At 52.3% G+C, this 12,123-nt stretch overlaps 1 protein-coding gene across 5 annotated transcripts in view; it reads left to right on the forward strand.

The window, feature by feature from the left end:
• traf7 (TNF receptor-associated factor 7) overlaps window positions 1-12,123 on the forward strand; it is a 61,296-nt gene that overhangs the window by 19,328 nt on the left and 29,845 nt on the right. For all 5 annotated transcript variants that reach the window (XM_042315620.1, XM_042315619.1, XM_042315617.1 and 2 more), the window contains 7 exons: window positions 223-318; window positions 878-999; window positions 1,089-1,162; window positions 3,255-3,303; window positions 4,068-4,195; window positions 6,682-6,764; window positions 9,525-9,564. In XM_042315620.1, the coding sequence (XP_042171554.1) occupies window positions 223-318; window positions 878-999; window positions 1,089-1,162; window positions 3,255-3,303; window positions 4,068-4,195; window positions 6,682-6,764; window positions 9,525-9,564 (592 nt within the window). The remainder of the gene's footprint in view (window positions 1-222; window positions 319-877; window positions 1,000-1,088; window positions 1,163-3,254; window positions 3,304-4,067; window positions 4,196-6,681; window positions 6,765-9,524; window positions 9,565-12,123) is intronic.

The following is a 12,123-nucleotide window of genomic DNA, read 5'->3' on the forward strand; positions in this document are numbered from 1 at the left end:
TTCTCCTCAGATGTCGTTGATCCCCCTGTCTGACCACCCATCTGGACCCCCTGTCTGACCCCTGTCTGACCCCCTCTCTCCCTGTCTGACCCCCTGTCTGACCCCCTGTCCCCCCTCTTTCTCTCCTTCTCAGATGTGCGTTTATCTTTAACCAGGATACGTATTCCACCCTTCTGGACCCCCTGTCCCCTGTCTGACCCCTCTCTCTCTCCTTCTCCTCAGATGTGCGTTTATCGGTAACCAGGATACGTATTCCACCCATCTGGACCTGTGTAAGTTTGAAGGGCTGAAGGAGTTCCTGCAGCAGACAGATGACAGGTACGTACAACCATGAGGTACAGGTGACCCTCCCTCTCTCCCTGATAGGTTCCATGGTGACCCTCCCTCTCTCCCTGATAGGTTCCATGGTGACCCTCCCTCTCTCCCTGATAGGTTCCATGGTGACCCTCCCTCTCTCCCTGAAGGGTTCCATGGTGACCCTCCCTCTCTCCCTGACAGGTTCCATGGTGACCTCTCTCCCTGAGGTTCCATGGTGACCCTCCCTCCCTGATAGGTTCCATGGTGACCCTCCCTCTCTCCCTGATAGGTTCCATGGTGACCCTCCCTCTCTCCCTGATAGGTTCCATGGTGACCCTCCCTCTCTCCCTGATAGGTTCCATGGTGACCCCTCTCTCCCTGATAGGTTCCATGGTGACCCTCCCTCTCCTGATAGGTTCCATGGTGACCCTCCCTCTCTCCCTGATAGGTTCCATGGTGACCCTCCCTCTCTCCCTGATAGGTTCCATGTTGACCCTCCCTCTCTCCCTGATAGGTTCCATGTTGACCCTCCCTCTCTCCCTGATTGGTTCCATGTTGACCCTCCCCCTCTCCCTGATAGGTTCCATGAGATGCAGGTGACCCTGTCTCAGAAGGACCAGGACATTGCCTTCCTGAGGTCCATGCTGGGGAAACTGTCTGAGAAACTGGACCAGCTGGAGAAGAACCTGGAACTGAAGTTTGGTATGAGGGGGGGGGTTTGACCTGGGGGTGATGTTTCTGACCTGGGGGTGTTTCTGTGTGTGTTTCTGACCTGGGGGTGTGTGTTCCAGATGTCCTGGATGAGAACCAGAGTAAGCTGAGTGAAGACCTGATGGAGTTTAGGAGAGATGCCTCCATGCTCAACGTGAGTTTCTGATCTCTATATTATACTTGGATGACCGTCACACACAGTACATTTATCATTTACTCTCTCTCTCTCTCTCTCTCTCTCTCTCTCTCTCTCTCTCTCTCTCTCTCTCTCTCTCCATGTGTGTCTCTCTCTCTCTCTCTCCATGTGTGTCTCTCTCTCTCTCTCTCTCCATGTGTGTCTCTCTCTCTCTCCATGTGTGTCTCTCTCTCTCTCTCTCCATGTGTGTCTCTCTCTCTCTCTCTCCATGTGTGTCTCTCTCTCTCTCTCTCTCGTGTGTCTCTCTCTCTCTCTCTCTCTCCGTGTGTCTCTCTCTCTCTCTCTCTCTCCTGTGTCTCTCTCTCTCTCTCTCCGTGTGTCTCTCTCTCTTCTCTCTCCGTGTGTCTCTCTCTCCGTGTGTCTCTCTCTCCGTGTGTCTCTCTCTCTTTCTCTCCGTGTGTCTCTCTCTCCGTGTGTCTCTCTCTCTCTCTCTCTCTCTCTCTCTCTCTCTTTCCGTGTGTCTCTCTCTCTTTCTCTCCGTGTGTCTCTCTCTCGTGTGTCTCTCTCTCCGTGTGTCTCTCTCTCTTTCTCTCCGTGTGTCTCTCTCTTTCTCTCCGTGTGTCTCTCTCTCCGTGTGTCTCTCTCTCCGTGTGTCTCTCTCTCTTTCTCTCCGTGTCTCTCTCTCTCTCTCTCTCCGTGTGTCTCTCTCTCTTTCTCTCCGTGTGTCTCTCTCTCCGTGTGTCTCTCTCTCCGTGTCTCTCTCTCTCTCCGTGTGTCTCTCTCTCTCTCTCCATGTGTGTCTCTCTCTCTCTCTCTCTCTCTCTCTCTCTCCGTGTGTCTCTCTCTCCGTGTGTCTCTCTCTCTCTCCGTGTCTCTCTCTCTCTCCGTGTGTCTCTCTCTCCGTGTGTCTCTCTCTCTCTCTCTCTCTCTCCGTCTCTCTCTCTCTCTCTCTCTCCGTGTGTCTCTCTCTCCGTGTGTCTCTCTCTCCGTGTGTCTCTCTCTCCGTGTGTCTCTCTCTCCGTGTGTCTCTCTCTCTCTTCTCTCCGTGTGTCTCTCTCTCCGTGTGTCTCTCTCTCCGTGTGTCTCTCTCTCTGTGTCTCTCTCTCTCTCCGTGTGTCTCTCTCTCCGTGTGTCTCTCTCTCTGTGTGTCTCTCTCCGTGTCTCTCTCTCTCTCTCCGTGTCTCTCTCTCTCCGTGTCTCTCTCTCTCTCTCCGTGTGTCTCTCTCTCTCTCCGTATCTCTCTCTCTCTCTCTCCGTGTCTCTCTCTCTCTCTTCTCTCTCCGTGTCTCTCTCTCTCTCTCTCTCTCTCTCTCCGTGTGTCTCTGTCTCTTTCTCTCCGTGTCTCTCTCTCTCTCTCTCTCCATGTCTCTCTCTCTCCGTCTCTCTCTCTCTCTCTCCGTGTCTCTTCTCTCTCTCTCTCCGTGTCTCTGTCTCTCTCTCGTCTCTCTCTCTCTCTCTCCGTGTCTCTCTCTCCGTGTCTCTCTGTGTCTCTCTCTTTCTCTCCGTGTCTCTCTGTCTCTCTCTCTCTCTCCGTGTCTCTCTCTTTCTCTCCGTGTCTCTCTGTCTCTCTCGTGTCTCTCTCTCTCTCTCCGTGTCTCTCTCTTTCTCTCCGTGTCTGTCTCTCTCTCTCTCCGTGTCTCTCTCTCTCTCTCTCTCCGTGTCTCTCTCTCTCTCTCTCTCCGTGTCTCTCTCTCTCTATCTCTCCGTGTCTCTCTCTCTCTCTCTCTCGTGTCTCTCTCTCTCTCTCTCTCTCTCTCTCTCTCCGTGTATCTCTCTCTCTATGTCTCTCTCTCTCTCTCTCTCCGTGTCTCTCTCTCTGTGTCTCTCTCTCTCCTGTCTCTGTCTCTCTCTCCGTCTCTCTCTCTCTCCGTGTCTCTCTCTCTCTCTCCGTGTCTCTCTCTCTCTCTCTCTCTCTCCGTGTCTCTCTCTCTCTCTCTCTCTCTCGTCTCTCTCTCTCTCCGTGTCTCTCTCTCCGTGTCTCTCTCTCTCTCTCTCTCTCTCTCCTCTCTCTCTCTCTCTCTCTCTCTCTCTCTCTCTCTCTCTCCATGTCTCTCTCTCTCTCTCTCCGTGTCTCTCTCTCTCTCCATGTCTCTCCGTCTCTGTCTCTCAGGATGAGTTGTCCCACATCAACGCCAGACTCAACATGGGCATCCTGGGCTGTGAGTTTCTCCTCCGTTTTTCACTCTCCTTTCCCTCTTCTTCTCTTCTCTCCTCTCCTTTCCCTCTTCTTCTCTTCTCTCCTTTCCCTCTTCTCCTCTCCTCTCCTTTCCCTCTTCTCCTCTCCTCTCCTTTCCCTCTTCTTCTCTCCTCTCCTTTCCCTCTTCTTCTCTCCTCTCCTTTCCCTCTTCTCCTCTCCTCTCCTTTCCCTCTTCTCTCTCCTCTCCTTTCCCTCTTCTTCTCTCCTCTCCTTTCCCTCTTCTTCTCTTCTCTCCTTTCCCTCTTCTTCTCTCCTCTCCTTTCCCTCTTCTCTCCTCTCCTTTCCCTCTTCTTCTCTCTCCTCTCCTTTCCCTCTTCTTCTCTCCTCTCCTTTCCCTCTTCTTCTCTTCTCTCCTCTCCTTTCCCTCTTCTTCTCTCCTCTCCTTTCCCTCTTCTTCTCTTCTCTCCTCTCCTTTCCCTCTTCTTCTCTCTCTCTCTCCTTTCCCTCTTCTTCTCTTCTCTCCTCTCCTTTCCCTCTTCTTCTCTCCTCTCCTTTCCCTCTTTCTTCTCTCCTCTCCTTTCCCTCTTCTTCTCTCTCTCTCCTTTCCCTCTTCATCTCTCCTCTTCTCCATTCTGTCCTTTTCTCCCCTCCTCTCCTCTCCTTCACTTGTCCGTTGTGAAGAGATGTTAAACCCTCCCTGTGTGTGTCCCTCCTCCTTTCCCCTCTGTGCAGAGATGTTAAGTTGTGAAGAGATGTTAACTTAACCTGTTTGTGTCCCTCCTCCAGCCTACGACCCCCAGCAGATCTTTAAATGTAAAGGGACGTTCGTAGGTCACCAGGGGCCAGTCTGGTGTCTGTGTGTCTACTCTACAGGGGACCTGCTCTTCTCTGGGTCCTCGGACAAGACCATCAAGGTACACACACACACAAACAAACAACTGGGACACCTTAAAAATCATTCTCTCAAGTTGGTATTTTTGAAAACTACTTGAATTTAAAAATGAGAGGAGAAACAGAAAAATAATCAAAATATCTTCACATAAAAAATTATCAGGGAATCTTGGGGGATTGATTTCCAGACAGACGACCCGAGTTTCATTTCCAGACAGACGACCCGAGTTTCATTTCCAGACAGACGACCCGAGTTTCATTTCCAGACAGACGACCCGAGTTTCATTTCCAGACAGACGACCCGAGTTTCATTTCCAGACAGACGACCCGAGTTTCATTTCGTCACGTGTTTCAAGCTCTGGTTGTCAGGAGAGCTCCCTCTCATTCTACCCACACTGCCTCTCTGGTTGTCAGGAGAGCTCCCTCTCATTCTACCCACACTGCCTCTCTGGTTGTCAGGAGAGCTCCCTCTCATTCTACCCACACTGCCTCTCTGGTTGTCAGGAGAGCTCCCTCTCATTCTACCCACACTGCCTCTCTGGTTGTCAGGAGAGCTCCCTCTCATTCTACCCACACTGCCTCTCTGGTTGTCAGGAGAGCTCCCTCTCATTCTACCCACACTGCCTCTCTGGTTGTCAGGAGAGCTCCCTCTCATTCTACCCACACTGCCTCTCTGGTTGTCAGGAGAGCTCCCTCTCATTCTACCCACACTGCCTCTCTGGTTGTCAGGAGAGCTCCCTCTCATTCTACCCACACTGCCTCTCTGGTTGTCAGGAGAGCTCCCTCTCATTCTACCCACACTGCCTCTCTGGTTGTCAGGAGAGCTCCCTCTCATTCTACCCACACTGCCTCTCTGGTTGTCAGGAGAGCTCCCTCTCATTCTACCCACACTGCCTCTCTGGTTGTCAGGAGAGCTCCCTCTCATTCTACCCACACTGCCTCTCTGGTTGTTAGGAGAGCTCCCTCTCATTCTACCCACACTGCCTCTCTGGTTGTCAGGAGAGCTCCCTCTCATTCTACCCACACTGCCTCTCTGGTTGTCAGGAGAGCTCCCTCTCATTCTACCCACACTGCCTCTCTGGTTGTCAGGAGAGCTCCCTCTCATTCTACCCACACTGCCTCTCTGGTTGTCAGGAGAGCTCCCTCTCATTCTACCCACACTGCCTCTCTGGTTGTCAGGAGAGCTCCCTCTCATTCTACCCACACTGCCTCTCTGGTTGTCAGGAGAGCTCCCTCTCATTCTACCCACACTGCCTCTCAGCCAGGCAGGTACAGAGTGGACTGATTAGGCGCCGCCAAACGTCTCATCAATAGCTAAAATGCCGTGCAAATGTAGATTGCAGCCTGCCTGGATGGGTTTACAGCAGACCCAACCAGGGACGTAGTGGAAACGAACAAACGGTTTTTACTCAACTTTTTATTTAGATAATTATCCTTTACTCACTTATTATTGCATTTATCACCGTCGATCGACTCTCAAAAGTCTTCTAGACCTGAGTTGTAATCGTTGATCAACGCACACACCGACACATGTTGACTCTCTCTCTCTCTCTCTCTCTCAGACCACACACACAGACTCATGTTGACTCTCTCTCTCTCTCAGACCACACACACAGACTCATGTTGACTCTCTCTCTCTCTCAGACCACACACAGACACATGTTGACTCTCTCTCTCTCTCTCTCAGACCACACACACAGACACATGTTGACTCTCTCTCTCTCTCAGACCACACACAGACTCATGTTGACTCTCTCTCTCTCTCTCTCTCTCAGACCACACACAGACTCATGTTGACTCTCTCTCTCTCTCAGACACACAGACACAGACTCATGTTGACTCTCTCTCTCTCTCAGACCACACACAGACTCATGTTGACTCTCTCTCTCTCAGACCACACACAGACACATGTTGACTCTCTCTCTCTCTCAGACCACACACAGACACATGTTGACTCTCTCTCTCTCTCTCTCTCTCAGACCACACACAGACTCATGTTGACTCTCTCTCTCTCTCAGACCACACACAGACACATGTTGACTCTCTCTCTCTCTCTCTCTCTCTCAGACCACACACAGACACATGTTGACTCTCTCTCTCTCTCTCTCTCTCTCAGACCACACACAGACACATGTTGACTCTCTCTCTCTCTCTCTCAGACCACACACAGACACATGTTGACTCTCTCTCTCTCTCAGACCACACACAGACACATGTTGACTCTCTCTCTCTCTCAGACCACACACAGACACATGTTGACTCTCTCTCTCTCTCTCAGACCACACACAGACACATGTTGACTCTCTCTCTCTCTCTCTCTCTCAGACCACACACAGACACATGTTGACTCTCTCTCTCTCTCTCTCTCTCAGACCACACACAGACTCATGTTGACTCTCTCTCTCTCTCTCTCTCTCAGACCACACACAGACTCATGTTGACTCTCTCTCTCTCTCTCTCTCTCAGACCACACACAGACACATGTTGACTCTCTCTCTCTCTCTGCCAGGTGTGGGATACCTGCACCACCTATAAATGTCAGAAGACTCTGGAGGGTCATGATGGAATCGTGCTGGCACTGTGTATACAGGGGTAAGGACACACACACACAGAGACACACACACAGAGACACACACACAGAGACACACACACAGAGACACACACACAGAGACACACACACAGAGACACACACACAGGCACACACACACAGAGACACAGAGTTAATTCCAGTAGTATATAGTATATATATAGTAATTCCAGTATTAATAGCAGGACATATAATCATGTATTCAGGTTTCAACGATGCTGTTGTGTTGTGGATCTCTCACTCTTCTGTCTCTCCTTTTCCCCCCTCTCTCCTTCCCCTCCCTCTCGCTCTCCTTCCTCCCCTCTCGCTCTCTTCCTCTCTCGCTCTCCTTCCCTCTCGCTCTCCTTCCCCTCTCGCTCTCCTTCCCACCTCCTTCCTCTCTCGCTCTCCTTCCCCTCTCGCTCTCCTTCCCCTCTCGCTCTCCTTCCCCTCTCGCTCTCCTCTTTCCCCTCTCTCTCCTTCCTTCCTCCTCTTTCCCCTCTCGCTCTCTCAGCTCTCCTCTTTCCCCTCTCGCTCCCTCTTTCCCTCTCGCTCTCCTCTTTCCCCTCTGCTTCCTTCCCCTCTCGCTCTCCTCTTCCCCTCTCGCTCTCCTCTTTCCCTTTCCCCTCTCGCTCTCCTCTTTCCTCCTCTCTCCTTCTCCTCTCCCCTCTTTCCCCTCTCGCTCTCGCTCTCCTTCCCCTCGCTCTCCTTCTTTCCCTCTCGCTCTTTCCCCTCTCGCTCTCCTCTCCCCTCTCGCTCCTCTTTCCCCTCTCGCTCTCCTTTCCCCTCTCGCTCTCCTCTTTCCCCTCTCGCCTCCTCTTTCCCTCTCTCTCCTCTTTCCCCTCTCGCTCTCCTCTTTCCCCTCTCGCTCTCCTCTTTCCCCTCTCGCTTCTCTCCCCTCTTCCTCTCTCTCTCTTTCCCTCTCGCTCTCCTCCTTTTTCCCTCTCGCTCCTCCTCTTTCCTTCCTCTCTCGCTCTCTTTCCCCTCTCGCTCTCCTCTTTCCCCTTCCTCGCTCTCCTTCCCCTCTCGCTCTCCTCCTCTGCTCTTTCCCCTCGCTCTCCTCTCGCTCTCGCTCTCCTCTTTCCCCTCTCGCTCTCCTTCCCTCTCGCTCTCTCTTTCCCCTCTCGCTCTCCTCTTTCCCCTTCGCTCTCCTCTTTCCCCTCTCGCTCTCCTTCCCTCCCTCTCGCTCCTCTTTCCCCTCTCGCTCTCCTCTTTCCTCTCTTTTTCCCCTCTCCTTCCTCCTCTCGCTCTCCTCTTTCCCCTCTCGCTCTCCTCTTTCCCCTCTCGCTCTCCCTCTTTCCCCCTCTCGCTCTCCTCTTTCCCCTCTCGCTCTCCTCTTTCCCCTCTCGCTCTCCTCTTTCCCCTCTCCTCTCCTCTTTCCCCTCTCGCTCTCCTCTTTCCCCTCTCGCTCTCCTCTTTTCCCCTCTCGCTCCTCTTTCCCTCTCGCTCTCCTCTTTCTCTCCTCTCGCTCTCCTCTTTCCCCTCTCTCTCCTCTTTCTCCTCTTTCCCCCCTCTCGCTCTCCTCTTTTCCCTCTCGCTCTCCTCCTCTCCCCTTCGCTTCCCTTCCCTCTCGCTCTCCTCTTTCCCCTCTCGCTCTCCTCTTTCCCCTCTCGCTCTCCTCTTTCCCCTCTCGCTCTTTCCCTCTCCTCTTTCCCTCTCGCTCTCCTCTTTCCCCTCTTCCTTCTCGCTCTCCTTCCTCTCGCTCTCCTCTTCCCCCTCTCGCTCTCCTCTTTCCCCTCTGCACCATCCTCCCTCTTTTTCCCCTTCGCTGTTCTCTCTTTTTCCTCTCGCTCTCTCTTTTTCCCCTCTCGCTTCTCTCTTCCCTCTCGCTCTCCTCCTTCCTCTCCTCTTCGCTTTCCTTCTCTCGCTCTCCTCTTTCCCCTCTCGCTCTCCTCTTTCCCCTCTCGCTCTTTCCCCTCTCGCTCTCCTCTTTCCCTCGCTCCCTCTTTCCCCTCTCGCTCTCTTTCCCCTCTCCTTCCCCTCTTTCCCTCCTTCCTTCCTCGCTCTTCCTCTTTCCCCTCTCGCTCTCCTCTTTCTCTCTCTCTCCTCTTTCTCCCTCTCGCTCTCCTCTTTAAAACCCTCTCGCTCTCCTCTTTCCCTCTCGCTCTCTCTTTCCTCTCGCTCTCCTCCCCTTCTCCCTCCTCTCCCCTACAGCTCTCCTCTTTCCCCTCTCGCTCTCCTCTTTCCCTCTCGCTCTCCTCTTTTCCCTCTCGCTCTCCTCTTTCCCCCTCTCCCTTTTCCCCTCAGCTCTCCCTCTCTCTTCCTCTTTCCCCTCTCGCTCTCCTCTTTCCCTCTCGCTCTCCTCTTTCCCTCTCGCTCTCCTCTTTCCCTCTCGCTCTCCTCTTTCCTCTCTCGCTCTCCTCTTTCCCTCTCTCGCTCTCCTCTTTCCCTCTCGCTCTCCTCTTTCCCCTCTCGCTCTCCTCTTTCCCCTCTCGCTCTCCTCTTTCCCCTCTCGCTCTCCTCTTTCCCCTCTGACTCTGTCTCTTTCCCCTCTCCTCTTTATCTTCCTCTCTCAGCTCTCCTTCCTCTCTCGCTCTCCTCCCCTCTCTGCTCTCCTCTTTAAACCCCTCTCGCTCTCCTCTTTCCCCTCTCGCTCTCCTCTTTCCCCTCTCTCTCTCCTCTTTCCCCTCTCCCCTCCTTCCCTCTCCTCTTTTCCCTCTCCTCTTTCCCCTCAGTCTGACTCTCCTCTTGTCTCTCCTCTCCTCTTTCCCCTCTCCTCTTTCCCCTCTCCTCTTTCCCCTCTCGCTCTCCTCTTTCCCCTCTCGCTCTCCTCTCCCTCCCTGTAGGAACAGACTGTATAGTGGCTCAGCTGACTGCACCATCATAGTGAGTCTGTTCTGACTGTTGTCTCTTATGAATTATCCTGTTTATCATCAACACACCTACAGTCTGACTGTTGTCTCTTATAAACCACATCAACACACCTACAGTCTGACTGTTGTCTCTTATAAACCACATCAACACACCTACAGTCTGACTGTTGTCTCTTATAAACCACATCAACACACCTACAGTCTGACTGTTGTCTCTTATAAACCACATCAACACACCTACAGTCTGACTGTTGTCTCTTATAAACCACATCAACACACCTACAGTCTGACTGTTGTCTCTTATAAACCACATCAACACACCTACAGTCTGACTGTTGTCTCTTATGAACCACAACACACCTACAGTCTGACTGTTGTCTCTTATAAACCACAACAACACACCTACAGTCTGACTGTTGTCTCTTATAAACCACATCAACACACCTACAGTCTGACTGTTGTCTCTTATGAACCACAACACACCTACAGTCTGACTGTTGTCTCTTATAAATTATCCTGTTTATCAACAACACACCTACAGTCTGACTGTTGTCTCTTATGAACCACAACAACACACCTACAGTCTGACAGGACTGGGTGTTTGTCGTTCTCTCCTCAACGAGCAGTCTCCACCCACAGGACAGCTGACTGGGTGTTTGTCGTTCTCTCCTCAACGAGCAGTCTCCACCCACAGGACAGCCGCTGACTGGGTGTTTGTCGTTCTCTCCTCAACGAGCAGTCTCCACCCACAGGACTGGGTGTTTGTCGTTCTCTCCTCAACGAGCAGTCTCCACCCACAGGACAGCTGACTGGGTGTTTGTCGTTCTCTCCTCAACGAGCAGTCTCCACCCACAGGACTGGGTGTTAGTCGTTCTCTCCTCAACGAGCAGTCTCCACCCACAGGACTGGGTGTTTGTCAATCTCTCCTCAACGAGCAGTCTCCACCCACAGGACAGCTGATTGGGTGTTTGTCGTTCTCTCCTCAACGAGCAGTCTCCACCCACAGGACAGCTGCTAAATGGATGTTTGTCGTTCTCTGTAAACCCTCAGACACTCAGACGTGTGAAAGTCCCAGGAAGTCCAGACGTTTCTGAGACACTGGAGCGCCCGGCACCGACGATCGTACCATGCTCAAGGTGGCTCGTTTTTTTTCCCCCGTTCCAACGTCCGATGGACCAGTAACTGAATGCCTCGATGCCTGTCTGCCTGTTTTATATAACAAGCTACGACCATGTGACTCACTGTCTGGAGGAGGAGCGATCCATTATGGTGAATGGGACGGTGTACCTAATAAACTGTCCGATGGACCAGTAACTGAATGCCTCGATGCCTGTCTGCCTGCTTCATATAACAAGCTACGACCATGTGACTCACTGTCTGGAGGAGCGATCCATTGTAGTGAATGGGACGGTGTACCTAATAAACTGTCTGATGGACCAGTAACTGAATGCCTCGATGCCTGTCTGCCTGCTTCATATAACAAGCTACGACCTTGTGACTCACTGTCTGGAGGAGCGATCCATTGTAGTGAATGGGACGGTGTACCTAATAAACTGTCCGATGGACCAGTCCGGTGTGTGTATAACTATTATAACTCACCTTTTTTTACATTTTTTTATTTATTTAACCTTTTATTTGAACTAAAGTCAAGTTCAGAACAAATTCTCATTTACAATGACGGCCTCCTGCGGGGACGGGGTCTGGGGAAAAAAAATGTTATTTAAAAATATAACACACAAATGTAGGACAAAACACACATCCCAGTGAGACAACACAACACTACATGAAAGAGACCTAAGACAACACGGCACGGTAGCAACACATGACGACACGGTAGCAACACATGACGACACGGTAGCAGCACATGACGACACGGCAGCAACACATGACGACACGGCAGCAACACATGACGGCACGGTAGCAACACATGACGACACGGTAGCAACACATGACGACACGGCAGCAACACATGACGACCACGGCACGGTAGCAACACATGACGACACGGCACGGTAGCAACACATGACGACACGGTAGCAACACATGACGACACGGCACGGTAGCAACACATGACGACACGGCAGCAACACATGACGACACGGTAGCAACACATGACGACACAGCAGCAACACATGACGACACTGGGCAGCAACACATGACGGCACGGCAGCAACACATGACACACGGTAGCAACACATGACGACACAGCAGCAACACATGACGACACGGCAGCAACACATGACGACACGGCAGCAACACATGACGACACGGCACGGTAGCAACACATGACGACACAGCAGCAACACATGACGACACGGTAGCAACACATGACGACACGGCAGCAACACATGACTGGCTGGGGCAGCAACACATGACGACACGGGCACGGTAGCAACACATGACGACACAGCAGCAACACATGACGACACGGTAGCAACACATGACGACACGGTAGCAACTCCACGGCACATGGCACGGCAGCAACACACTGCACGGCAGCAACACATGACGACACGGCAGCAACACATGACGACACGGTAGCAACACATGACGACACGGCAGCAACACATGA

The sequence above is a fragment of the Oncorhynchus tshawytscha genome, unplaced genomic scaffold (assembly GCF_018296145.1).
Source record: "Oncorhynchus tshawytscha isolate Ot180627B unplaced genomic scaffold, Otsh_v2.0 Un_contig_1709_pilon_pilon, whole genome shotgun sequence".
NCBI classification, from domain to species: Eukaryota; Metazoa; Chordata; class Actinopteri; order Salmoniformes; family Salmonidae; genus Oncorhynchus; species Oncorhynchus tshawytscha.